The 27,847-nt window shown below is 38.1% G+C and overlaps 1 protein-coding gene across 1 annotated transcript; it reads left to right on the top strand.

The window, feature by feature from the left end:
* Positions 1-27,847, top strand: basp1 (brain abundant, membrane attached signal protein 1). Its single transcript, XM_053486930.1, has 2 exons — positions 1-107; positions 25,630-27,847. The coding sequence occupies exon 2, from the start codon at positions 25,644-25,646 to the stop codon at positions 26,250-26,252; it is 609 nt and encodes a 202-aa protein (XP_053342905.1). The 5' UTR covers positions 1-107; positions 25,630-25,643; the 3' UTR covers positions 26,253-27,847.

Below are 27,847 nucleotides of genomic sequence, written 5' to 3'. Positions count from 1 at the left end.
GCGAGCTCCAGACTGGACAGCCGGAATCAGCGCAGATTCGCCGCGCGCGCGCCGGAGAGACACGCACACACTTCAGAAAGGATCTTCTAGAGAAACTCCTGCCGTCGGTAAGGCACCTGCAAACCAGTTAGTCGACTATAACAGCTCTCTAGTATTTCATTTTCCGTGCAATTAATATTTTTTAATGAGGTAATCTTTAGGGATTTAAACATTCATTCGCCCGCTAACCCATTTGAAGCGCGCGCCACCGAACTGTGATGTGCATTTATCAAAAACGCTCATTCATAAAACGCCTGCCTGATGAACATCTGAAATAAGTAGATTTTGTTTTGTTGCGTTATTTCGAATTAAAGGTGGATGCAATGCAAAGCGCTCCAAATTCAAGTAGATAAACTGAGAGGGGCGTGTACAGAGCGCAGGCTCGCGCCTCGGACCGGGCTTAAGCAGACTTTCAATTCATTCTATTTCTTCGCTTTCTCTTTTTATTTTTAAAAAAAGAAAGTAATCTTAAAATTAATAGCGATTTTTTTTTAAATGAGCATGTTATGTTTGAATATGTATGCGAAATTACATAATGTAAAGATAAGTTCACTTATTTGCAGAGCATTGTTTTATATTCTAGTTGAAAAAATGTTATAAAATAATGAAAGTTCTAAGTGTTTAAACAAATATGATTGATCATCTTTACCACACCCCTTTATCCTGGAGTAGAGGTGTGCAGCGCTCTGTCTAAGCACACACACACACACACACGCACACACACTTAAACATGCATGACACATATATGCAAGGAATATGTGTTGTGTTTATCCGGTACTACATTCTGGTTAGATCTTATGCAGTGTATTATATTTGTGGGGAAAAAAAAGATTCACATGCATTTTTTGACTAGACAAAAAAATGCATGTGAATCCTGGCAATCATTCTACACGAGCACGTTCCACGAGGCTGATGTTTCTTTGTGTTTTGCTGCATAATTGATATTTTCCCCCCTGTCGAATACACCAGTAATTGCCCGCTCCTTTGTCTCAACGGCACGCATGCGCAGTACAGATGGGGTGTGGATAGAGTGTTTTTAACCAGCACGGTTAAAGCTTTAATGTATGCATCAATTTATGGTTACGTAAAAAAAAATAATTAATAAACAACAACAACAAAAAAAAACGGACATGAGAAGCCTATTGAGGTGAAAGAGATGCTGCACGCGATGGAGGCTCTCGAGGAGGGTGCACTGCACATCCCCGTGCGCGCGCGCGCTCACTTGCAGCAAAACCCACATAGAGCATAAACCGCTATGAAAACAAGTAAAGCGTCCGTGCATTTGCAGTTGACGTGACGTTTTAGGTCAAATACAGCTGATTAAAATAATGGAAATAAAGCGCGATTGTTCTTCGTCCAGAAGCACATCAATGTGAGAGAAATCTCCATGAGCGTCGACCTGCACGCGCTTAAATGCAACGCGATACATTGTAATCAAAGACATTCCTGGAAATTAATGCATTTGTTTGGTACACTGTCAGTCAGACTTCGGGCATTTTGACGTGTGCAGCTTTTGGCTGCGACAGCAAAGCCAGCAGCAGAAAATAAAAGTGGATTGTGTGTCATGTGGCTTTACGCGTGTTGCATTCTGATAAAGCGGCGCTTCATGGCGCTTTAAAGAAAGTGAAATGGCGAATCAGACGCACAAATCAACAGTTGGTAGGCAAAATGGCGACTTTTGCACGTTGCTCAAGAGTTATGCAGAAAATAAAGAAAAAACATTATGATTATGGTTTGGTTAAAGTAATGTGATATGCATGTGCGTGTCTGGGGGAAAACCCCCCCCCAAAAAAACATTGACACTGATCTCCAGCTTCCAGTTGTAAAAAAAGAAAATTGTCTATGTGCCTGTGATCCAAAGAAACCAAGATCACTTTGCACATCATTAAAAAAAAAAACCTTTTAGGGATGAATAATTATTTATTAAGGCTAGATATTTAATGTGGAATTACTGTTCTTAATTTACTGTAGGTTTTTATATAGCTGTTTGAACAGCCAAGATGTGCTTGGTGTCCAGAATTTGCCTTAGCTTTCATGAACGTTTATGATTATTATACAAATTGCAATACAAAATTTTTATACATGGTACAATGTAATCGAACTGTGCCCAAGTGCACTAGTCCATTTTAAATGTGGTCTTGTGCGTGGTACAATGTACTCAGGCACAGGTCCAATCAAATAAAAATGGTATCTGTACCGAAACATGGAAGTGGACCACTGTTTGGAATGCAATTTCATCAACATGGTCAATCTACTCCAAAACCCTGATGATTAGATCCTCAGAACTACATTGCCATACCTGCTAAACTAGAAAGGGTCGCTCTTGACATTTCCCCCAAAAAATCTATACTATTAAGCAAAGCACAAATGTCCACTCCCTTGCAATCTTTTTTTTTTGTGTTTATCAGCGAATCACAAACAAATGGGTGCATGCAGACACCTCCAGTACTGGTGAGTGTAAATACATTAGTGTATTCAGGTATAGAGAAATATTACTAATGTGAAAAATGTCCAGTGGAGGAATGGTGGGGCGCAGCAATCATACTTTGCATGATTTCAGAATGAGCTTGCATCACATGTTTTATTATTATGAACAGAGCAATTTACCTAATCTTATGCAAAACTACAGATGTAAAATTTGAACACCAATCATATCTTGTCCACATTTGAGGTAAGTGTAATGTTTCTGTAAAAACAAATAATCGTTTAAAAATGTACAGAATTTTTTAAAAATACTATAAATAGTATAAAAGATGTCAGAATATTTAAAAAGGGTTAATAGTGGGTGTTTGTTTGGAAAATCTTTACCAATTACCAGACCATCACTTCAGTTAACATGTTGTGAGAAAATGAACAAAATGAAAGGTTTGTGTATTTATCAGAAAAGAGTTGTGAATGGGTCATGATATTATGATATTTCTCGCACACTGCTGTCTGTGCAGAAGGTCGTTATCTTGATTAGAGTACATATACACATGCAAGAAGTAAATAGACACCATACAGGTGTATGCTAAAATGTATGCAGCAAAATTGTTATATTTTTAAGCAAGAACAGTTTAGCTATTAATACATTATATGTTTTTGTTGCCTATTCTTTACTGGCTTTAAGAGCAACAACTACCCTAGACATCGATTACGAAGGTTTTTCTCAACAGATCAATTTTTTAGAAGGTCCAGGTAGACCAGGTTGTGACTTCAATGATGTTTTACCCTTTTCTTGAAATGTAGCTATAATTCTATTAATATTAGAATTGTAATTGTCACATCTAGGCATGCTTAAAGATGTGCTTAAAATATAAAACAAGCTCGTATTAAAGTCATATTAATGGCAAAACATGATACGTACAGTTTTTCATGAATATATGGGTATTTATTGCTTGCATGTCTATATACTGTGGTGTATCCAGTATGTCTGCGATGAAACCCTGGGACGAATGAGCTGAGAACAAATTAGTGTACACAGGACACTGATGGTGTGGAGTAATGAACAAAATACAACAAACATGCAATGTTTGAAAGAGAACCCATGAAATTGTAGAATGCCTTTTTATCATAGTGTAAGTACATATAGTGGTACTGTTGTAAGGGCATTTCAGGATTCCTTATTTAACCGTTTCATTTGTCAAATTCTTTATAATAAATATTAAATATATATCAGGCTTGTTTTTAAAAGTTATACAATGAACATCTGATATAGCTTATAAATGGTTATCCAAGATAATATGACTACACCCTTCAGCCATAAAATTAACACAGAAACATTGATTATCAATTATATACCAGTAAACTGGCTCATCCATGTCTGAGGGACTAAAGCCCAGCCCATCCGGTCTAATCCTACAGAAAAAAACTAATTCACCACACACTGCGAATAAAAAAAATACTGCCCATAGAAAGGTAGAGATCACCCAGTGCACCACATTCCACCTCACACAGGCTTCCCCAGCCTCCAAGGGATACACTGGACAAACAAGTCCGAACCATGGAGGCTCCACCACAGCACCTAAAGGATCCATTGGCACTGTCCTGGTGTCCCAGACCCCCAGACCCCCAGAGGTCTTCTGAAGTCATGAGCTGCCCATGCAGCCTATGAGAGACCTGCACAGTAATGGTAAATGGTTTGAGTTTTAAGGTTATGACTGATCGGTGTAGACATGTGAATCTTTATGAGGGCAGTTGGCAGTTTGTTAAATGCTTCTACAAGCCAAATCAGTTTGCTCGGCGCAGAAACATTAGTTGAGGGCAGTAATGTTATCAGATGTTCGCTGCTTTAGCTGTGTGGTACATTTGTAGTACGTTTCTTTAATGTATGCTTGCAGTGGGGAAAATAACAAGAGATAAGGTGGACAAGAACAGAGAAAGTGAGAAAGATATCAGTAAACAACAGAAGAGTCGGGGTTTAAAACGGTTTGCGGTGTTAAAATTGTCATCCTTAAAAGCCAATATGTGCTGGTCTTAAAAGAAATCTCTCAAATTTATTTCGCTGAAACTGCTCTGTGAAGTAGCTCCATAGAGGTCAGGTTATAAATAAGTAACAATTTAGTCCCTTCAATTGTTGTAGGAACTGGGAAAATGGAATGGGCCACAACTCTCCCGACATGGTCCTCAATTATATTGTAAATTCATTCTTTAAGCATTTTCCTTGGTGTGGTGTTAAGACTACAATAAACATTTAATATGATATTATATAATTAATTCCCCAGTAGATATGGAGTTATTGATTTGATCTAATCCCTCACAAACATATACAGTATGTGGTATATTATGGCCCCTTGTGACGAACAAATAACAGACGAAATGAACAAGACTAACTGTTTGGGCTTTGTCTACTCCATCTGCTAGTAAACTCTTTTTAGGGAAATTGTGTGTTAGTTTGTGGGCTCTTTATCTATTTAAAAGGATGACTGCCCTTGTCTATAAGCATGGTGTTTTTTTTAACCGGTTGGATACTACATTTTTAAAGAGGATGGTTTGTAGTGCTTTTCGCTTGCACTGCTCTGTTCTTCTGATCTGGTCAAGAAATAAAAAACTGGACGGTTAAATGCTGTTTTTCTTTTTAATTTCCGGGTGGAGCATTTTAGTGACCAAGACATTGTGTTGCTACAAAATGAAGCTTTATCTTGCATTGTGTTGAATCTAATGTTTTACATATATTGCTAGGTATGTACTGCATGCACGCTACATAAAGGGTGTACGCATTTTTGTGATTCATATTTTTATCACAGAAACATAATCTTAACACCACTCAACCTTTTTTTTAATAAAAACAACATTTAAACATGTAACGATTTTATGCATATGCATGATATTCACTGCATTTCATATATGTATGATTTATGTAATAAAGAGTACCTTAAGTTCTTGCAACACTGATCACAGAATCTCACACAGATATGAGCCTTTAGGGAAACTAAATGACAATCCAGATCAGTCAGTTTGTACAGAAGAGAACATTCCAGATAATCCACACCGGGCCAGTGTCTGAGTTTGCAGTCTGACTGCTGAGGCTTACGGAACTGGTTAAAATATTCTGTTTGCTGTGCAATACGCTAGTGTTAAATCCGCTCTTGCAGAAATCCACTCTTACAGTGTGAAGTCCTAGACCCATATAAACATACAATTAAGTTTGGGTTTTGTGCCAAATATAATTATACAAGTCTAGCCATCATGAATTCTGCCGTAATTTCTTCTAAACCATACTAGATACAAAAACACTAAAGTACTACTGGCTCCATACATCAGGATTACAATCATTCTTGCAAAATATGCATCGCACCGATTGAGTCTTCTCATGAAACTAAATAAAAGAGGGGTAGTGAAGACCTACACTACACTACAGGATAACACACACACACACACACACACACGCACACACACACACACACACACACACGCACACACACACACGCACGCACGCACGCACGCACACACTCACACACACACACACACACACACACACACACACACTCACACACACAGCATGCCTGGAAATGGTTGCTATGACTCCCCTTGAGGAGGTTTATTACTAAATATAAAATGGTTGCCTATTCCTTATATTGCACAGTAATAGTTAATAATATCTTTTGCACTCTATAAAATTCACTATATTTTCAAGTGTGCAGCCAAATCGGACTCATAATGTCTTTGCACATCCTCGGCAGAAAAAACACAACCTGTAGATTAGAATCTGCATGATATTAATTCATAATTCACATTAGATTATTGGTGTTGGTTTTTTTGGTTTTATCTTACATTTAAGTAAAATGTGTTCAGTGATTTCAGTGTGAGTTCCGGCTGCTAGAATTGCGAACGAGATTGCGGTGAAGGTACAGAAGAGAGAAGGGCTGTGGGTATGATTGATGTGTCAAAACAAAAGTGAATCAGAGGATGCGAACTGGAGAGAGGCAGTGAGAGTTAGAGTTGTGCTGACAGGTAGAGACAGCCTGGTAGAGAAGAGTGCTGTCTGCGTGCATTTGTCAATTTAAAACGAGGAACCAAAAAGGACAGTTAGCCCTCAATCAGTGGATCTTCCCGACATGTGTGCATGAACAGGAGTGGGATATACTACGCTGTAGGGTGTGTGTCATCATGGAATTTTTCTCTGCCCAGTTATGATGATGACCTGGATGATGAGCCAGCATGGCAGCTATCTTATGGTTCCTACGGCAACAGCCAATGAGTGAGCAGAGCCCCACTGACCCCACCTGTCCGTCCACTCTTATGTGAATGTGTGTGTGTGTGTGTACTGTATATACAGTACAGTATGTGTGTGTGGGCTTAGACCTTTTGTTGAAGACAAAAAGTGTCCAGACAATGGCAAGACCATTTAATGAGACTGCATGAGCAAGACAAAAATATACGTTAGGTTTTATTTAAGAACTGCAATGCAAAATATTTTCTGGTGTTTGCTGAGCTGAAGAATTCGCTACAGTAATGCATGGGCCATGAAAACATGCTGAGCAACAAATTGTGAGATTTAAAAATAAAACAGATATGCAAAACCCACAAACAAAACAATCCTTCATGCAGCTCAACTTGTCTAACTTATGTTACATATTCAAAATAGATGCTGTGTTCTCTTGGGTATATCCAAACTGAGATATTCCTGCATTTTAGTTGGAAAAGAAGATACAAATGGTTAATCGACATCATATCTAACAGATGCTCTAAATATATCATCATCCTTAAACCCTTCCATTGAAGTGTATGTATTTTGTTTATTGAACGAATATGAATATGTGCTCTAAAAACATGCTGAATTTTATATCCTATATTAATATTGATCATTTTCCTTGAATTTAATTAGCAAATAATACCACTTGTAATGGGGCGTGTTGCTTCTTTATGCTACGTGTTCTTGTAAAATGTGTTTTACTGAGAGTTAAGTAATTGGAGCATCACAGCCAACAGTATGCCACTATATTCATAAATAACAACACAGCTCCAGAAGGAGTTGCTCATCTTCAGACTGGGGTATCGTAGTGTATCATAGCAGAAACAAACAGATCTAGTGTGATTAAGCTGCTTCTTGCTTTCTAGGAAGTGTATATGTCTATATCTAATAATGCAACTTGAGATGTTGCTTCCACCTGGTGTCTGTCCATCTGTTTCTCTATTTATCTTTACTAAAAATGTTCTAAAAGCTTTTAGTGAATTTTCTAAATTCAAGCTAAAATTAATTTCATTGCTAAACCTAATTTTTAGGTTATATCAGTAGTCATAGAGGCGTGAGTGTGTGTTTGTGTGTGTGTTGTCTTTAACTCTACAGATTAAACATCAGCAATAATATACAACTAGTTATTTTAATGGTCACTCACTGCGAAGCCAGACATGTGAGTGTGTGAGTGTGTGTGTTACTGAGTGGCGATGATTTAATGCTACAAACGAGGACCATCATGAGCGTGAAATGAGTCAATAATTGGATGCACCACAGTGTCACACAACTAATATCTTTATGATACTGAACAGTCTACCAGGCATTTGAGTATGATGTCGCTGATGCCTCTTTGCATGTGTGTTTATAATGTATGTGTGTGTGAGTGTTTCTTTGAGATAAGGCTTGTTCAGTCTTGGGGAGGTTGGTGTTGGTGTCGCTTAGTGTCAAGAACAAATAGTTTCTCTTGTATTTTTTAAATCATTTAGTTGAGTTAGATATGTAAAGATTTTGCCAGTATAACAATGACAAAAGCAGCAAAGAAATGTAGTCTTTCGAAGGCTCTTTTATGAACACGTGAAATACGGATCATTTGTTTGCACCATGCCTCCAACCCCAAAGCACAAATCAGTCAGATATTACCACTTGAACACTTAGTCATCTTGCTTCCTTTTGGATATTGCCAGCTTGAAGATTACTTTCTGAACATGGTCATTTTTCAGGCTTGAAGGTGAGCTGGAAAAAATCTCTCTCTGTACAGCGGAGTCACTGCGACTGCTCTGGAGCTCGTCTATCATCACGGCTTGAATTATAGATACCCTGCTGTGTGATAATAAATATGTAATAACTAAACATAATATTGTACCTGTAACACACATTAAATTATTCCATATTGTAGTATTTATTTACCAAGTTAAACAGATCTCAGAGATCGCTAATTCACTCTCCCTCCTAATATAATATATAATATATATATATATATATATATATATATATATATATATATAAAATAATACATTTCCATATCACGCAATCTAGTGCTTATTTTTCTAAATATATTGCAATATATGAATGGACCATATGGATATATATTGCAATAAAGACAAATACCATTATATTTAAACTTTATTGAAACTTTATGCTTGTTTAAGAATTATACACACACTTTTATTTTGTCAGTGTGCTCTTATTAATGCCTATGAAGTCCAATTTGTTTGAAATACATTTGGCATATTGTAAAAAAAAAAGATTATATATATTAAATAAAATTAAATATATTATAAAATATATTATTTAATATAAAATTACATACATTAAGGTATACATTTGAATATTTAAAAATATGTATTTTCAATGAATTTTTGTAAATTAATACAATATATTATTCTGTATATTGTGAATATTTTTTTCTGTTAATTATTAGTTAGTATCAGTTAGTGTAGCGACGAGGAATATTAACATTATTAAATCTTTTCAATTTAACTAACCGTAGATAAGAACACTAATCATTTAATATACTGACAGTTAATATATAGGGAAATATATTTTCTTTGAATAAGAGGATCCAAATGCGACTTTTCAGTGTTTATGTAAATGAGCTACCGCTGAGCCACACCCCTACAGAGAACAGCAGAGCTGAGCAACAAGCTGGGGGAAGGGCTATTTTTATATGAGCTCACAGTAGGGGAAAATCTAATTGGCTTGTTTAAACCACATGCCAATACAAAAAATTTTTATATGTTTTCGCTTTCTTCTTTAAAAATTTTTTTTTTTTGTACACACATATTAGAGACTGAGTGCCTACAGTATATGTAACGAAATAGTAAATTTTGCATCATGTTGTAGGTCATTTGTTGTAGGCAAAGGAAAACGTCTAATCTTTATATAGGTGTGAACAAAAAGATAAATGATAGCTCACTTGGCTAATGATAACTTATAATAATAATAATAATAATAAACATAATAATAAATAATAGTAAACACGTTATAAACCAGAAACTTTCTGAGTTAGCACATTCATGGTTTCTTGTGTAGCATGACCCAGATTAGGAGACATTTCTACTGGCATTTCTTTGGCTTCGTCGGATGACCATCACTTTTGCAGAAATGACACGAACGACCACGATTCCACACAATAGGAGTGTACTGTTCACACAGCTCCTTTAACACATTCTTCATAAGATTTTTAGCCCGTAGGAAACATACAAATCTTTAAATGTAGAATCTTAGTTGTTATTATTATTATTATTATTATTACAGAATGACTGCATACTGTCCATCATTCCATGTGTGAAACAGGCCTAGTAGCAGTGTTTGATAGCTGTCACTCACCCTGACAGTTTTTAGGCTGGAGGGGCTATCTGACATTGCTCATACACAAAAAAACCAAAACACATCACCTAGCAACAGATAAGGTAGTAAAGCCTATCTATAGTTCGATTTTGGTCAGGGCTCCATCACAAGCTCTGGATTTGTGGACGTTTTTGCATTGCACACACACAGGAAGGAAATGTATTTTTATACTGCATTATACTGTAGGTCGTACTCTATAATATTTTATTATTATAAAAATAAACTGTACCTGAAGATAAAAGTCCTTCATTGTCATTGTAGTAATACAGTGTTATTTGTTTGGTAACTCTCAGAGACCAGGAGCAATAAAGAGGATACTTAAGGTTTAGTTTGAGCATGATGTTCTACTTATGGTTAATAGTGCTATAGTACATACAGTACATAATCCTACAAGATCTTACCTATACATTCATAAATCCGGTTACGTTTAATTCTGGAATGCTTCATGAAAGCAAATTACATAAATGTTGCTTTAAGTGCTTGTTGCTGAGCGAGAGAGAGAGAGAAAGAGAGAGAGTTTTTTCTGGTGTTTATATTCTGATCTCTGTTGTTTCTGTTACTAAACATTTAGCCTGAGATTCTCTCTCTCTCTCCTCTCCTCTCTTTGTGAGACAGTGTGTGTGTGTGTGTACAAGATTTTGCTATGTCGCAGTTGACAAATTTCTCAGGCACTGTCCATACATATTAGGAAACGCTCCACAGATTTGGAAGCACACGGACAGACACACACACAATGCATCACGAATTGCATTAAAAAAAAAGATTTTATTTATTTATTTATTTAGGGAAAGGGTTTTAGTTGAATAAGTGCACACCATTGACCTAGTACTTTGTTAATGCACATTTTACTCATAACACAGTCTTTCAGGCAAGAGTCTACCAACTTCATCCTTTTAATTTTGACAATTTTTACCTTCATTGTAAAAAAAATGCATTGGATCTATCTATTTGTGAGCGGATCTCCTGTCCTCTCCTAAGTTGTCCCAGTTGGGCCCTTGAGCAAGGCCCGTAACCCTCAACTGCTCATATGTACAGTATAATAAAATACAAAAGTCGCTCTGGATAAGGGCGTCTGCCAAATGTCTAGATGTAGATGTTGATCCCGGCTCCGGCTGGCTCATTTTAAAACACTGACCTATTTCTTCCGAAGCCGTTTCTTTGTTGACCCGGATTTGTGCTTTGTGTCATTATGGTGCAGGAAGGTAAATTTTTTCTTCATCTTTCACCTGCCTAACAGAGACCTGCAGGTTTTGTGTGACATTAGATTCTTATTTGGACCTTTCCATAATGCTTTCTATCTTGACTAGAGCCCCAGTGCCAGCTAAGCAGAAACAGTTCTAGAGCATGATGCTACCACCACCATGCTACAAGTACAAGTTCCTTGTTTTAATCAAACCGAAACATCACATGGTTTGAGTTAGTTACGTTTATTGTAAGGGTTTTCCTTTCTCTTTCTTTCTCTCTCTCTCTCTGTTTGAAATTTTACATCATAATTGTTTCACTTTTTTGGTATGTGTGCAATATCACATTTAACATGGATCTGACATGATTTGTCAAAATTTTGATTGGCAGTTTGCAGGGTCAGACCATTTTTGGACAGCTTACCTCCTGCTGATTGTGTAGCTTAAAATTGAAGTGTAAAGTCCTTGAGATATCTTTGTTTCATTATATGTAGAGCTTCTAGGCCTTATAGTATTTACTACTTCTACATTTTCTAGAAAAAAATACCGTCCCCTACATACAAGCATTCGAGTTATAAACTTTTAAGTTTGTGCCTGTCCGATTCTAAAGAACAAGGACAAGATATTGGAACGTGATAGTTTCATACTATGTATAGCCAATTGTATTAGTATTTCCTAGTACCTAGACAATGTTTGTTGGACTTATTATATCAGAATGGATCCTGTTTGTATGCTGGGAACTTACTGTAATTGCAAAAGTACAAAGAAGATATGTAGTTATAAAGATATGTACATATTTATGAACAGTATCTCCACAGCACACGAGAGAAAAAAATTATTAAAAAAGAGAGACATAACAGAGAAAAGAAAAGGTTTTTGCCAAGATGGGTGAGCGTTTATCCAGGTCAAGCTAGGAAGATTCACTGCTCGACAAATTCTCTTTGCAAAGTAAATGACAAAATTTGTCTGTTAAAACTGTTATCTAGTCTCTGAGTGTGGTTGAGAAATCTCACCTTCTTAATCATGATTGGTTAGAATAATTTGTTCTTGTCTAATTTCTATTAGAATCCTACAGAACAAAGGTTTTTTAGCCCAGTTTAGCACAACATTTAATAATTAATAAATCTTAGTAGAGGCACTGTTAGCACTGTGGCCCCACACCTCCAGGGTTGCGGATTTAAAGCTGTGTAACACAAACCGTGTCCTCATGCTTGCTGGGTTTCCTCTAGGCGCTCCAGTTTCCTCCCACAGTCTGAAGACATGCAGATTATGATAATTGTGTGGATGTAGACTGCTTTAAACCCTTTGTCCCCTCGTGTAATCCCAGACAGACCAAAACCACCCTTCCAAGACTCCTTGTTCTATTCTACCCTGAAGATAATTCTTAATGACATTGACCGTATCTTTGGGGTTGTTGTTCTGCTGTAGAACACATTTGGGGCCATTCAGATGCCTCCCTGATTTTATTGCATGAGGGATAAATAGCTGTGTTTATTTCACAGAAATGAGGACTGACTACATCTCGAACTAAATTGGTCAGATTTAGATTCTCATTAAAGCACAGTTTTACAGCCTTTTAGCAAACAACCTGCCTACTGCTATACAGTATATTTCAGATTATTCAGATTATTTCAGATTACTTAAAATATTTTTTCTCCACCCCAGTTCCTACATTATTATGCATAGTTGGGTTGCTGGATGTACCAACTGGTTTCTGCCAGCATTTTGTTGATGTCAGTTCTGGGAGAAAAAAGGGAAGTAAGCATGATTTGTCTTTCATCTACTGCATAAAGTTTCCTTGGGTGACCACTGCGTCTATCGTCCTAAACATTGCCATTTCTTTGAGGTTGAACAGCACATCCTGAACCCCAAGCTGGTTTGAAATCATTGCCTGGGAGGGCTCTTGCTTATGCAGTATACTGTCACTACCTTGTATGTTGCTGCCCCCAAATTTTGTCCTCCAGAACCTCACCATAGTACCATAATTTGTCTTTTCCTCACTAAGGTATAATAAATATAATTGGCAAATCAGTATAGTTGGTAAATCATAGACATATGACAAAATCCCTGACTTTGTGCAAGTGTGATTATGATTATTTTAATAGTTGAAAAAGAATTATTGGGAACATGTTAGCCTGTGTTATGACTGGGTACAAGAAATCATTCTCATCTATTATTGCTTAGGAAGTATGTTTTTTTTTTCGTTCTATGTATTTTTTTTTCCATGTCACTTTAGGAGGAAGTGTAATTATTAGGAATACACATTACCTTTAGAACAAAAAATAAATCAAAATAGGGTACAATTATAATTCAATTACCAAGAATACAAAATTCATAGCTTGTATTTCCTGGCTTTGGATCATGATGTTGAGACAGGTGCCAAGATGTTTGTAAATACCCAAAAGGATATGGTAAGGTCTGTCCCACCTTCCAGTTTGCCATCTTAAAATGTTTTACTGACGCCGTTAAAAAAATCCGATGTTTGAAGTAAAACATAAAAAGATGAGCAAAAAAATTGTGTAAAGGGTTTGATTCAACATAGAAGTAAGCAGATGTACAGTGGGGCAAAACCGTATTTAGTCAGCCACCTTTTGTGCAAGTTTTTCCACTTAAAAAGATAAAAGAGGCCTGTAATTTTCATCATAGGTATACCTCAACTATGATAAAAAATCCAGAAAATCACATTGTAGTATTTTAAATGCATTTAAATTGGTAAATTCCTCTGTAAAATAAGTATTTGGTCACCTACAAGCAAGCAAGATTTCTGGCTCTCACAGACATGTAACTTCTTCTTTAAGAGGCTCTTCTGTCCTCCACTCGTTACCTGTATTAATTACATCAATTATCATTACAAAAAACACTTGTCCACAACCTCAAACAGTCACCCTCCAAACTCCACTATGGCCAAGGCCAAAGAGCTGTCAAAGCTCTTTGTAGACCTGCACCAGGCTGGGAAGACTGAATCTGCAATAGGTAAGCAGCTTGGTGTACAGAAACTCTGAGAGCAATTATTAGAAAATAGAAGACCTACAAGACCACTGATAATCTCCCTCGATCTGGGGCTTCACTCATAATCTCACCCTGTGGGGTCAAAATGATCACAAGAACTGTGAGAAAAAATCCCAGAACCACATGAGGGGACCTAGTGAATGATCTGCAGAGAGCTGGGACTAAAGTAACAAAGGCTACCATCAGTAACACACTGCGTCACCGGGGACTCAAATCCTGCAGTGCCAGACGTGTCCCCCTGCTTAAGCCAGTACATGTCCAGGCCCGTCTGAAGTTTGCTAGAGAGCATTTGGATGATCCAGAAGAGGATTGGAAGAATGTCATATGGTCAGATGAAACCAAAATAGAACTTCGTGTTTGATGGAGAAAGAATGCTGAGTTGCATCCAAAGAACACCATACCTACTGTGAAGCATGGGGGTGGAAAAATCATGCTTTGGGGCTGTTTTTCTGCAAAGAGACCAGGACGACTGATTCGTGTAAAGGACAGAATGAATGGGGCCATGTATCGTGAGATTTTGAGTGAAAACCTCCTTCCATTAGCAAGGGCATTGAACATGAAATGTGGCCGGGTCTTTCAGCATGACAATGATCCCAAACACACGCCCAGGCAACGTGTGGCTTCGTAAGAAGCATTTCAAGGTCCTGGACTGTCCTAGCCAGTATCCAGATCTCAACCCTATAGAAAATCTTTGGAGGGAGTTGAAAGTCTGTGTTGCCCAGCGACAGCCCCAAAACATCACTGCTGTAGAAGAGATCTGCATGGAGGAACGGGCCAAAATACCAGCAACAGGGTGTGAAAACCTTGTGAAGACTTACAGAAAACCTCTAAACCTCAAAGTATCGAGATGAAATTTTGTTATTGGCCAAATACTTATTTTCCACCATTTGCAAATAAATTCTTTAAAAATTTTACAATGTGATTTTCTGTGATTTTTTTTTATTTTATTTTGTCTTTGATAGTTAAGGTATACCTAGGAGGAAAATTACAGGCCTCTCTCATCTTTTAAAGTGGGAGAACTTGCAACTTTGGTGGCAAACTAAATACTTTTTGCCCCACTGTAAATACTTTGAATTGACTCTGACCTTTGCAGTTTATGGCACATTTATTGTTATAGCACTATCTCGTGGTCAAAGGACACTTATTGTTTTCTTATTTTGTTATTGTATTAGCGGTAAACCCTTTTAAATGTCAGAGTCAATTTGATAACCGTTGTCAGGTTCAGTCCAAATTTTGCAAAATAGAGATTAATTGTTTTACAACTCGAAAATTAACTTCTTTTAATGAGAAAGCATATATACAGTATATATATATATATATATATATATATATATATATATATATATATATATATATATATATACATATATATATATATATATATATATATATATATATATATATATATATATATAAAGAAAAAACAAAAAAGTGTCTTTTTCTTCGAGCACCAGGCTTTGTTTCTGGAGCTTCAAACTTGACACATCGCCGGGAAAAGCTGGTGTTCTTGCTGAAAGCCTGCTGAAGGGGCACAGCACGAAAAAAAACGCTAGCGGCTGCCAGTGCTTTAACAACTTCTGCACCATCCTTACTCTGCTGCACATCAGCTAGCACGTGTAGCATGCATAATTTCAGGATCGTAGGAGTTTAATAATTTAGACAGTCAAAGTGAACATTTTCGAGAGCTAAAGGCAAAAATAACTGTAAAGGTGTTGACAGCAAAGCCAAGGGAAGAGTGTGCAACGGCTGACAGACAGATATGTAAAACTTATGGGGGATCAAATAACTTTCATCTTCTCGACTTCCGCTTTGCTCGGTGCACTGACACGCACATGCTCAGCTCGCTACTTAGAGAAAGATCACATGAATATTTGTAGGAAGATGGGGCTCAGGTATGACACATTAGTTTTAAGCTAAAACCATAACACCTCCTTTTCTGTCATCTCTCACCTCTTCTCATTTAATTCTTCACCACATCCCCTGCAGGAAGATGTTTGTCCCTGACTAATAGTGTAAGATATACTTCAGTCATTCGCTCACTCCCTCACATCCTGTATAAAGGGGCTTGGAGCATATCCCAGGAGACTTACTGTACAGTAGGTCACGAGGCAGGGTACACCCTGGATGGGGTGCCAATCCATTGCAAGGCACATACTACAGGCAATTTGGGAACACCAGTTAGACTAATCTGCATATCTTTGTACTGTGGGGAAAAAACGGCGTACCCGGGAGTACATGAACACAGACCTGAGGCAGGAATCGAACCCGGAACCTGGAGGTGCAAGTGCAACAGTGCTAACCACTAAGACACCATCTTATATGCTTTTGCTTTAAAATAAAATAATTATCCTAAGAAAATCACCAGTGCTCCAGTGCTTGGACCCTTAATAATCATTAACGATTTTTATCAGTTGGTGTTTATAGCAGTCTCACGCACATGCCCATAATGCGACTGCCCTCTCGGTAACCCAATCCGAGATTATATCAGCAGGGCAAACATAGTAAAATAAAGGAAACAAAAACAATTCTCTTCCTCTGACGCTGGCTTTGACTCCAATAACCATGATCTCTTTTGAGTTAACCTGAAGCAGTGTTTGAGCAGAGATCCGTCATGTGTAAGAGTATGTGTGCGTGTGTGTATGTGTGTGTGCAAGAGTACGTGCATATTTTTTGTGCTTGTTTGACAGGGTATACACAGGTGGACCAGGTGTGCCCAGCAATAAAAGCTAATCATTAAATAGCAGAATGAATAGGAATTACAGTTTTGAAACAAGGATTGCTATGGTCACCGTGATCATACACATGGAATGAAGTGGATTATTAATGTGCCTCTGAGGCTCTTGAAATATGCAGGAACTGGCTCCAAAAATGCATCACATAATTAATAATTTTACATGTGGCACTAAGAAAGCATATAATCGAGCACCAAAACCCAGAGCACACCCATCCAACATCCTTTCGATAATAACAACAACAGGAAAAAAAAATAGGCCATTCCTCGCAGTTACAGAATACATCAGAAATCCAACAAAAAAACTGTACTTGTAAGAACTTGAAATTGGTCAATCGTGAGATTGGTCGAAAATTGCCACAGATCTCATTTACTGAATGGCTCTGTTAGAAACAGCAACAACTCTGACAGCAATCATGTTTGAGTTGGCTGGCCATCAGAGTCGTAAAATAGTCCTGGCAATCGGACAAAGCATCTGTTAATGGTACTGAGCACTCAGTCAGCCAGCGCATATGGGCCACATCTATAAAATGATGCGCCAAATTGTGGTAGAAACATTAGCAACCATGCCATATACTATATATAACTACAGCTTTTCCTCAATATTATAGTTAATGGTTTGGTTTAGTGTAAGTTTTTATTTTTCATTTTTATTCAATTGGTAGTCATATTTTGGGGCTGACAGTTTGAGTATTAAGAGTTGAGCATTATGCAACTAGGTCTATTAGGGCACTTGTTCAACCCTGTTAAAAATTACATTTTGCATAAATTTGCTGCTTGACTCTCATCATTAATTTTTTTTTTCTAATGCATATGTTTGATAATTTGGTCCCACTGAGTTCTGAGTCAGGTCTACGCCTGTACGTTTAGGCCAAAATAGATTTTTCAGTATGAACAAAACCCCTAATTAAATTATTAGGAAGGTGTGAATCTTTCTGGCACACTATAAATTGATAACACTGAAACTGGGCCATTGTGCTAAAAGACACCTGGCTGCTTGAGTTATGTGGATCTGGAGTGGATTCAGTGCTACTTTTGGTCATAATCCGGTGCAATCTGTTGGCTGGGAACACTTAATGCAGCCGGAACTTTCCTCAATTAAAGTTCGTTATAATCAAGCCTTTTACAATAAGTCACTCCAGAGAGGTTTTATGCTAATGTGTAATACAAACTGACAAATAAAGAAACAAAACAGTTAGATTAATAGGACTGAGTTTACCACAACGTGTTTAAATTCACATGGACCTCCAAGCGGGTTTGTATATAGGCCTCTTGGCTGCTATTTCAATCAATATTCATTCTGTGTTTAAGGCTTTACATCACTTTGCCAACTTTGTGTATGTGTGTGTGTGTGTGTGAGAGAGAGAGAGATAGAAACATAGATAACATCTGGCAGTTAACTCATGTTGTTGTATTTCACTTGGCTTTTAGAATCAGTAGTGCAAAGTATAAAGTTTTGAAGAAAAAAATAACCTTACTGTACAGGATATGTTCATTCCAATAATAAATTCCATATAAACTCATCTATTAAGCACAGTGGATTTAGTGTCATGGCTTGGGCTTGGATGGTTGCTTCTCGAACAGACTCACAAATCATCATGATAATGATGATGTACTGTACAGTAATTCATAAAGGTAACAGCAGAATGAAGTCAAAGGATACAAAGGACGGCAACAGGGGGAAAAGGTTTAAAAGGTTTTAGACTGGCCAAATAAATCACCAGACCTTAACCCAAATTTCAGCTCCTGAAGAGGTGACGAGAGAACAAAGCCTTAAACAAGCAACATCTAGTGTAAAGAAAATGCAAGACTGAAGAACAGAGAAGCATCACAAAACAAGAGCATAGCAGTTTGGTGATGGCAGTTTATCACTGGTGATATGGTTATTGCAAGCAAGGGATATGCAACCCAATATAAAGGGTTATTCACTTTATGACTATCTTTTCCAATGCACACAAAAGTCAGGTTCTCTGCCAAAGGTTGCATTTTTCAAGTTTAACACACACAGACACACACACCATACTGTACATAACATTATGACCATCTACTATAGATCTACTATCTATCTATGAACCTACTATTGCGTCGGTCCCCCTGTTGGTACCCAAACAGGCCTGACCCATCAAGACATGAACTCCACTAGACCTTTAAAGGTACAGTATGTGTGGACCAGTCAGTGTGTCCATGCTGACTTCTGTCCACTGCCGAAAGCACCTAAAACATGCACATGAGCATCATCACTGGACCATTAAGCAACGGAAGAAGGTGGCTTGGCCTGATGAATCTCATTTTCTTTAACATCGTGTGGATGGTTACCTGGGAAAGAGATGCACTATGGAAAGAAGGCATGTAAGTGGAGGCAGTGTCATGGCTGGACAGTGTTCTGCTGGGAAAATCTTGGGCCTTGCCATTTATGTGGATGTTACTTTTACACATACCACCTACCTACTACCATGTCCACTTCTACATGGGAACCGTACATTACTCCCTAATGAAACGACCTCTTTCATCAGAATAATGAGCTCCACCACACTTTAAAAAATTTGTTCAGGAATGGTTTAAGGCACCTGACAAAACCTTGAAATTTTCAAGATCTCAATCCGAGCAAAATTCTGTGGAAATTGTTGTACAAGTCCTCTAAACGGAGGCTCCACCTTGCATCTTTCCTTCCACTTATTACACAACCTTCATGTTTTTTCACAGTGCCAAACTGGAGTCAAGCTTAACAGGGTCTTGAATTCCATTGGGTGTGGTTTCACTAGATAGTAGGTAAAAACAGTAGAAATCTCCATCATCCTACTGTTTAAGCCCTGGGCTCAGACCTCCCGACCAGCCACATGCAACATTTTTGCTCACCGACTCATCTGACCCAGTCCTTAAAGCCAATCCTTATCTGTAAATTGCAGATCTTGTCTTACTTACATTGTGCCCCATGACAGAGGATGTTCATCCTGGAGACCTGCTGATATGAGTACAGCCTGGATCTAGAATTACACCTTGTCCCCCGAATTTTCAAGGGCCAGTGAGAGCTCACTGAATCTCAGGGTGAACCCACTGAACCTCAGGGTGAACCCACTGAACCTCAGGGTGAACCCACTGAATCTCAGGGTGAACCAATGCTTTGCCTGTCGAAAAAGAAAAGAGAACCGTTCCCAGGTTCCCTGCCAGCATGTCTGGGTTCATTTGCCTTACCGCACTGGACGCCTCACGGTGTCTATCTCTGTCACTCCGGGATCTGAACCCCACTCTTTTTCAGCTTGTGTCCGTTCCTCAGGATCAATGGACCCATGTTCAACTGCAACTGCTACAAGGAACCCTTTTTCACTTTAAAGTGTGCTCCTCCTTGTTCTACTTTCCATCGTCTTTTTTATGAAAACGATTCTCGGTTGTCCACACTGAGTAGCCAGACATAGATATAGTCTTCTTCATAACTTTAAAGTCGGCACTTCCACCTGGAGAAAAGCAAGGCACCTTAGGCTCCTCAGCAACAACAACAAACTCCTGGATAAGGGCTTAAAAAGGCCCTTAGGCACCCTCCTCTGCCACGTGGGGCTTCCTCCCGCACCCCATATTCTGTTTGAATTTTCCTCTCCACTCTAGACATCTCTTCTCGTATTTTTTTATAAGATGATTTTTTGAATGGGCCAAGGTTTCTGCTTTATTTTCCCTCCCTCACTCACTCACATGCACACATACACACACACACACACACAGATGCATACACAAACAAGATCTTGATTACTGTTTCTAGAACTTTGTCATTGCGTTGCTCAACCTGTTTACTGTATGTGATCTCTCTCTCTCTATCTCTCACTCTCTCTCTTACACACACACACACACACACACACACACACACCATGGCAGGAGTTGAAAGAATAACCATGACAAGCTTTCACTCTTCCTCACATTTCTCTGTGTCACTCTGTCTTTGTCTTGGTTCGGGTCTGTTGTTCTCTGTCTGAATCACAGTCTGCAGCACTCTGCCTCTGTGTCTCTCTCTCTCCGTCTCCGTCTATTATCACAGAGCAGTGTGCGTCAGTGTATTGTATTTCACTCTCATACTAACAGAAAGATTTGCGAAAGTGTAGTATTTGGATGGCATACTGTCAGCTGTGGTACTATACAGGGCAGGATTATAGTATTAGGCCAGTTTGCAGTTTGCTTTATTACAGCTGTGTGTTCCAGCCTGTAATTACAGTCTACTGCACAGAAAAACACGTTCTATTAATGGTGTTTTTATACCATTTTATTATAACAGTTGAATCTAAATTCCTTTTCATACCCACAGTTGTAAATGTACAGTACAGCATAACGAAAATGCACAAAATACAATTTTAATCCCACTTTAGTATTCAATAAGGGAATGCAATATTGTTTAAAAATAACAGATTTTATGTTATTTTTTAATAATTATTATTATTATTATTGCTGCCGAAACTATTCTTTTTTTCCCCCTGATTCCTTTTCTGTACACTTTGGTACGCTAGTGGACACATTCACGTGACAAGTAAGTACTCACGTGGCATGCAAGTATGAAAGCAGACACCTGTGCAAGTGTCCTCTAACGACACCATTCGCCCTTGCAGAACTGTAAACCGAGCATTGTCGCATTGTATGCTTATGAGTTCTGATGTAAACTAGGGAAGTGCAGCATTTTTTATCACAATAAACCATTAGCTTCTAGCTTCATATACATGGATATATAAGGTGTGCAATATCATATATATAAATATAATTAAAGTGATTATGTTTAATTTATGCAGCAATCCTTTAAACTCTAACTGATGCATTGACTAGAATCTTATTTTTTATACAACAATATTAGGAGATGTATCCGGTGGTGGTGGAAAAGATGTTCAAATTATTGACCTGCATCAAGCAAAGAAAACAACTAAGGAGATTGCTGAAAGGACTGAATAAATGACTGTTGTTGATATACTTGTTGATGAGGAGTTGCATCTAGAAAATGGACAGTAGAAATCACAGCTATGTTTAATATTGAAAGTAAAAGAATCTCCTTACACACAATGACATTGGAAAACTCAAAACTCAATGAACTGCAGTATGGAACAGCTGAATATCCCCGTATGAAAACCACTTGTCGGTGAGGCTTATCAGTTTATAAATGTGTACATTGTGCTAGAGAGCACAAACATTTTTAGCAATTAAAAAAAAAGGTCATGTGAACTAAAAAGTGCGGATTGACACTATTCCAGAGCAGTGTGTGTCAGGGTAAGAAGCAAAGCACATGATACCAAGCACCAGTCATGCATAGTGCCCACTGTACAAGCCTCTGGAGGCAGGGTTATTATCTGGGGTTGCTTCCATCGGTCAGGGCTGGACTCAACATTATGGGGTAATAAAATAAAGTCAGCTGATTGACCAGGGTTGTTCTTACCTAAAGGCATAGGAATATTCCAGGACAACAATGTCACTAGTCAATGGGCTCAAATTGTGAAATAATGGTTCTGTCAGCATGAGGAATTATTTTCACACATACTGTAAGCAGTGATTGATTTTTGATCACAAGGTTTGGATCTTTTTGATCCGAGCTCTTTTGAGGGTTTATGGAATGTGCTGGAGAAGACTTTATAAAGTGGTCCATAGTTACTTTTATTGAGTAATCCATAGTTACTCAGTTTCTCAATAATACGAGATCTCAGCTAAAAAGTCATGCAACTCTGAATAGAAATAAAAGCTGTGATGGTGCATAAGGATGATGAAGCAAGGCCTTGGCAAATGAAAGCTAATAAAATAAAATAAAAAACTATGTAATGGCAGTATGAATGAAAATGCAACTTTTTTCTTTGGCCAGGCAGTGTGTATTTAATTCATTATGACTTGCACTGTGTGCAGGGTTTGGACTTCTGAAAATTTACCAAAGGTTCAAGATTCAATCTATATAATTCCAAAGTCTTTGATATAATGAAGCTAAAATGAAGCTGATAACTTGTATACTATAATGTACACTTTTAGAATTTAGTACAGAGCTGGTTGTACCACATTGTATCAGTGGTTATTAAAACCATGTGGCATGACGCTCACTATGTTGTATTTTGCTCACTGATCATGTTTTTGATGCATACAGCTTTTGGATTGCATACAGACATAAATATTCACTGGAGCTGGATAGAGGAATGGCACATTATTCTTACTATGGGGATGGGGGAGACTGGCTCTATTGTTTTCTGAAACACACACACACACACACACACACACACACACACACACGCACACAACAGCGCTAAACAGAAACCATTTTTACGGGCATGTATAAAATACACATGCATGTGTATATTTTAACTGTACAGTATGTGTGTGCATGTGTGTCCATGTTCTTTTCATTGTGAGTAGGTCATGTGACTGGTTGCTATGGTAACTGCTATTCTGAGTCTTGGTTTCTGGGGTTTAGTCTTTATCCAGACATGTCTTACTGATACAACATCCCCTAGTTAACACTGCGTTACATTCTGTTTTCAGGCTGCACGGTATAAATGTATAATGTCAAGGCACAGCAGTTACACTTTACATTCAGTTAAAAAGGGACTGTCTGCTGTATTATAATACAAGTAAATGTGCTCCATGAATAATAAATTCTTTTACTCGAGCTAGCTCAGCTATTATCTTGGCGGTCAGTCCCCTGACACACAATCTTTGCTGCAAGAATGCAAAAAATATAGTGAAATCTGTCCGCTGGTTCTGTTGGCTGTGTCTACACACGCTGGTATAATGTTCACGGCTGCAAGCGCAATACAAGCATGATGATTAGAAAAACCTCAAGGCATGACCTGGTCATTTCAGCTTACTAGGCTTGCATAGACATTTATTATATGTACAGTAAAGCTATCACAAACATTTGTTCAAAGGGTAAAAAAGAAAACACAGGCGCTTATGTACTAAAGGTTTATGATACCATTGATATCATTATTAAATGTACATATGCCTAGGATCATGCATAAATTACATTCAAATTTATTGTATAAATGCGTTCAAAGAAAAAAAAAATTAGGTTTATAAATGAAACTTGTTGACATTAAATAAAGCAGGGACCGGGAATAGTGTTAAGCAAATCAAAACTATTATTATTATTATTATTAAAGTATATAATTCGTGATCTGCGCCTAAATTTACTAAGCGTCTCAAAGTAGGAAATCGCTCCTAAGTGGCCAAAAAAACCTTTTAGGAGTAGGAGTAAAAGCTATTTATCAAGAATCTTAAAATAGGAAATCATCACAGAGCTCATAAAATATCCGTTTGGACAAAAATGGAAGGCTTTTTTTTCTTTTTCTTTTAATCACTCGGTGTGGAATGTAACTGCTCCAAATAACGAACATGTCGTATGCTGTCACCCCAGGTGACTGATACTGTAAGTGTTTTTAGTAACAGATAAGATGCAGCTTTGAAAAAGTGACACAGCTGACAGTCTCTGAAATAATTAATTAAGCTTTGCTCTTACAGCACTGCAGATCATGCGCACATTCATACGCAGTGTGAAACCAACCAAAGACAAGCTGCATTCATGGATTCACTCAGTTGTGGCCATCATTCCTGGCACACACATTAAAATAATTGTGCAGCAAACTGACAGGTGGCATTGCTGCTTTCACACAATGCCTCCACTAACTTTTTAGAGGTAAGAGTAAGGCAGAATTATCTTTAATATTTTTTTTTATATTTTACTGCCTCCTCGGCAAGCGAAATGTTCTTATTCTCTCTCCAGTTTCGCTTTCAGACACACAGCTCTATTATAGGGGCTTTAAACTGTTAAACTGTGATTGGAGCAGTCTGTTTAGGATAACGTCATGCAGCGAGTCACACATCTTCATCTGTGTGCATACAGCTTTCACACAACTGCTGCTGATTTCAACATTTCACTTTTCCACCGTTTAAAATCATAAAAACCACATTGTCAGGGGAAACAGTTTCAGTCATAGGTCTTCATGGTAGTAGTTTAAAATAGAGTAAAAAAACATGCTGTATATAAATATTTCATACATTTCTGCACAAAAGTCTTGAGCCACTGCTTATTTCTAAATATTTTGCTTCAGACTTTCTTGTACTCCAGGTTTCCTGGAAAAAAAAATTCTCTCTTATTTTTTTGCAAGTTTTAGACTTCTGTTAGTCTCTGTATGTAAGTTTTTTGTTTGTTAAGCCACACAGTGACTTATGAATCACTTAAACACACACAAAAAAGTCGAACAGCTAAAGCATGCACCAGTGAGAAACAGGTGTAGATGATGACAGATGATCAGGTCGGTGATTAATATACTGATGATGCTGAATGCTGAGTGGTTGGAACAGACGAGAGGGGAAATGAGGCTGCTGCTGAGGTTGTTACATAAACAACCATTTTTTTATTGCACTGTATCTTAAGTACTTTGCAGCCTGCTGCAGTAAAAAATTTAATATAATTAAAATTTTATAATTTATTTTAATGGAGTCTTATATATTTATTGAATCATGCTTTTTCGGGTAGATTATTACACACACTTGAACCAGGGATGAGACTGATTGTACACATTACTCAAAGATGATATTGATGAGTACTTTGGTGACCATATTGAATCTGGAAATACATGACTTGAAATGAATGAAAGTAAGTAATATTATATTTGCTCTCAAAATACATTAATAGTCTGTTTATCTCTCCGATTGTGTTTTAGAGGTCTAAGTTACCATGGGAGGAAAACTGAGCAAGAAGAAGAAGGGATACAATGTGAACGATGAGAAGGCAAAAGAAAAGGAGGCCAAAACAGAGGGAGCATCAGCAGAGGAGAACGACGCTTCTAAAGACAACAAGGAGGAAGCACCAACTGGCACGGAAACCACCGAGACAGCCAACGACACGGCGGCAGCTACCAAGGAAGCCACTCCTGTTGCAGATAGCAGCGCAACCGTGTCGAAAGAAGAGGAGAAGAGTGGTGCCCCAGCGGCCAAGGAAGAGAAATCAGCACCTAGCGCCACCTCCACATCCAATGCCAAGAGCGCCGACTCCACCAAAGTGGAACCTGCTAAGAGTCCCGAGGCCCCACCCACCAAGGCAGAAGAAAAGCCCGCCTCTACTCCAGCAGCGGCCAATGAGAAAGAACCAGCGAAAGATACCGCCCAGTCAGTCAAAGAGCCTGTCCCAGCTAAGGAGCCCGCCTCCGCGGTGGAGAGCAAGGCCGACGCTGAGGCTAAAAAGACTGAAGCTCCACCTGCCAAAGGGACGGCTTCTGCACAGCCTGTAACCACGGAGACCAGCCCTGCCCCCAGTAAGGAGCAGACAGTTGCTGTGCAAGATTAACGAACAGAGGCAAACAAACAAATAAAGGAGAAAATAAATAAATAAATAAATAAATAATTAAAATAAGATCAGATTAAATTAGCCCTTCTTAAATGACAACCACTATAATATAAAAAAATTGGAATAATAATATTGACTTTGACAACATTGCTCAGCAATTTTTTCTTGGGTTTTTAATGAGCGGAGAGCAATTATGAGGTACTAATGATGTATAAGTAGAATATGACCTAAAATAATATTGATGATGATGATGATGATGATAATCTTGGTGCTGTTGATTTCTGTTGTCACAGTTATTATTGTTATTTAAACACTGACACAAGACCGAATCTACCACCAGCCCCCAAAGTCTAACTCTTAACGTCTCTCTCTCTCTCTCTCTCACTCTCTCTATCTTCCCACCTAGCTCACGCTCCTTATTTAACCCTCTATTTAATAGGGGACTGAAATGAAAGTCTGAAACTGGCTTATTTGCAGGCCACACACACACACACACACACACAGTCCTCACCCGTCTGTTTTTTACGTTGCACTCTTGTTCGAGAGGAGTGCGACCGATGTGCGTGAGTGTGTCTGTATGGTGGTCTCACATTCTATTGGGTATCTTCTCTTTGCAGCCGTCTGGTTTGTGCTTTGGTCATTTGCAGTGGTTGACGTTGTGTTTTGGCCTTTGTTCTCTAGTCCTTCCTAAACTTTCCATACCTTTCATTGATATCCTTTATATTGATGGAATAATAATAACAATAATAATAATAATAATAATAATGAAAAAAAACCCAGAAAACACACATTCACACACACCACAGCGAGAGGGCGTGAGAGTGAGAGAGAGTCTGTGCTAAAAAGAATTGATGCATTTAAATGTGCGTACACATTCGCAGTGTTTGTTTAAATCTTCATTGGTATTATATGTACAAATTAAATCCTGTGCGCATGTGTGCATGTACGAGTGTGTGTGTGTGTGTGTGTGTGTGTGTGTCTCTGTATCTCTGTGTGTAAGTTTTGAAGTGGCCATGCCTAAGGACCCAGTCTGCCTACTTAATGATTAAGCAGCAGTTGACATGGTGTCCATGCATGACAGGAGAGAGAGAGAGATAGAGAGAGAGAACGAGCGAATATACGGACAGTAGGAGTGTGAGATAAAGAGGGATTTGGGAGTGTGATCCACCAACAATTACTAGACAAAATAACTTCCCTCAATACAACATGACCTGGTTTTGTGCATGTATGTGTGTGTGTGTGTGTGTGTGTGTGAGAGAGCGTGTGTGTGAGTGTGTTGTAACAGACTTCTTGCATGTCAGTTGTTGAGTGGCCCTGTAATGTATTTTGGTTGCTGTGGAAATAATGTTGACGATATTCTATTACTCTATTTCATTAACAGTGCACGAACACAAAAAACAGACACTCTTTCTCTCTCTCTCTCTCTCTCTCTCTCTCTCTCTCTCTCTCTTTCTCTCTCTCTCTCTCTCTCTCTTTCTGTCTATTCCTCTTAACATCCCTTGCCAAAATGAAGCAGAACATAAGCTGGATGATTTGAAATTATATGTTCTTGTATAGATGGAAAAACTAATAAAATGTAAGAAACTGATTGACAA

This window comes from Clarias gariepinus, chromosome 25, assembly GCF_024256425.1.
Source record: "Clarias gariepinus isolate MV-2021 ecotype Netherlands chromosome 25, CGAR_prim_01v2, whole genome shotgun sequence".
Lineage (NCBI taxonomy): Eukaryota > Metazoa > Chordata > Actinopteri > Siluriformes > Clariidae > Clarias > Clarias gariepinus.
Note: the sequence above shows the minus strand (reverse complement) of the source record. Positions and strands in the feature narration are given on the sequence as shown.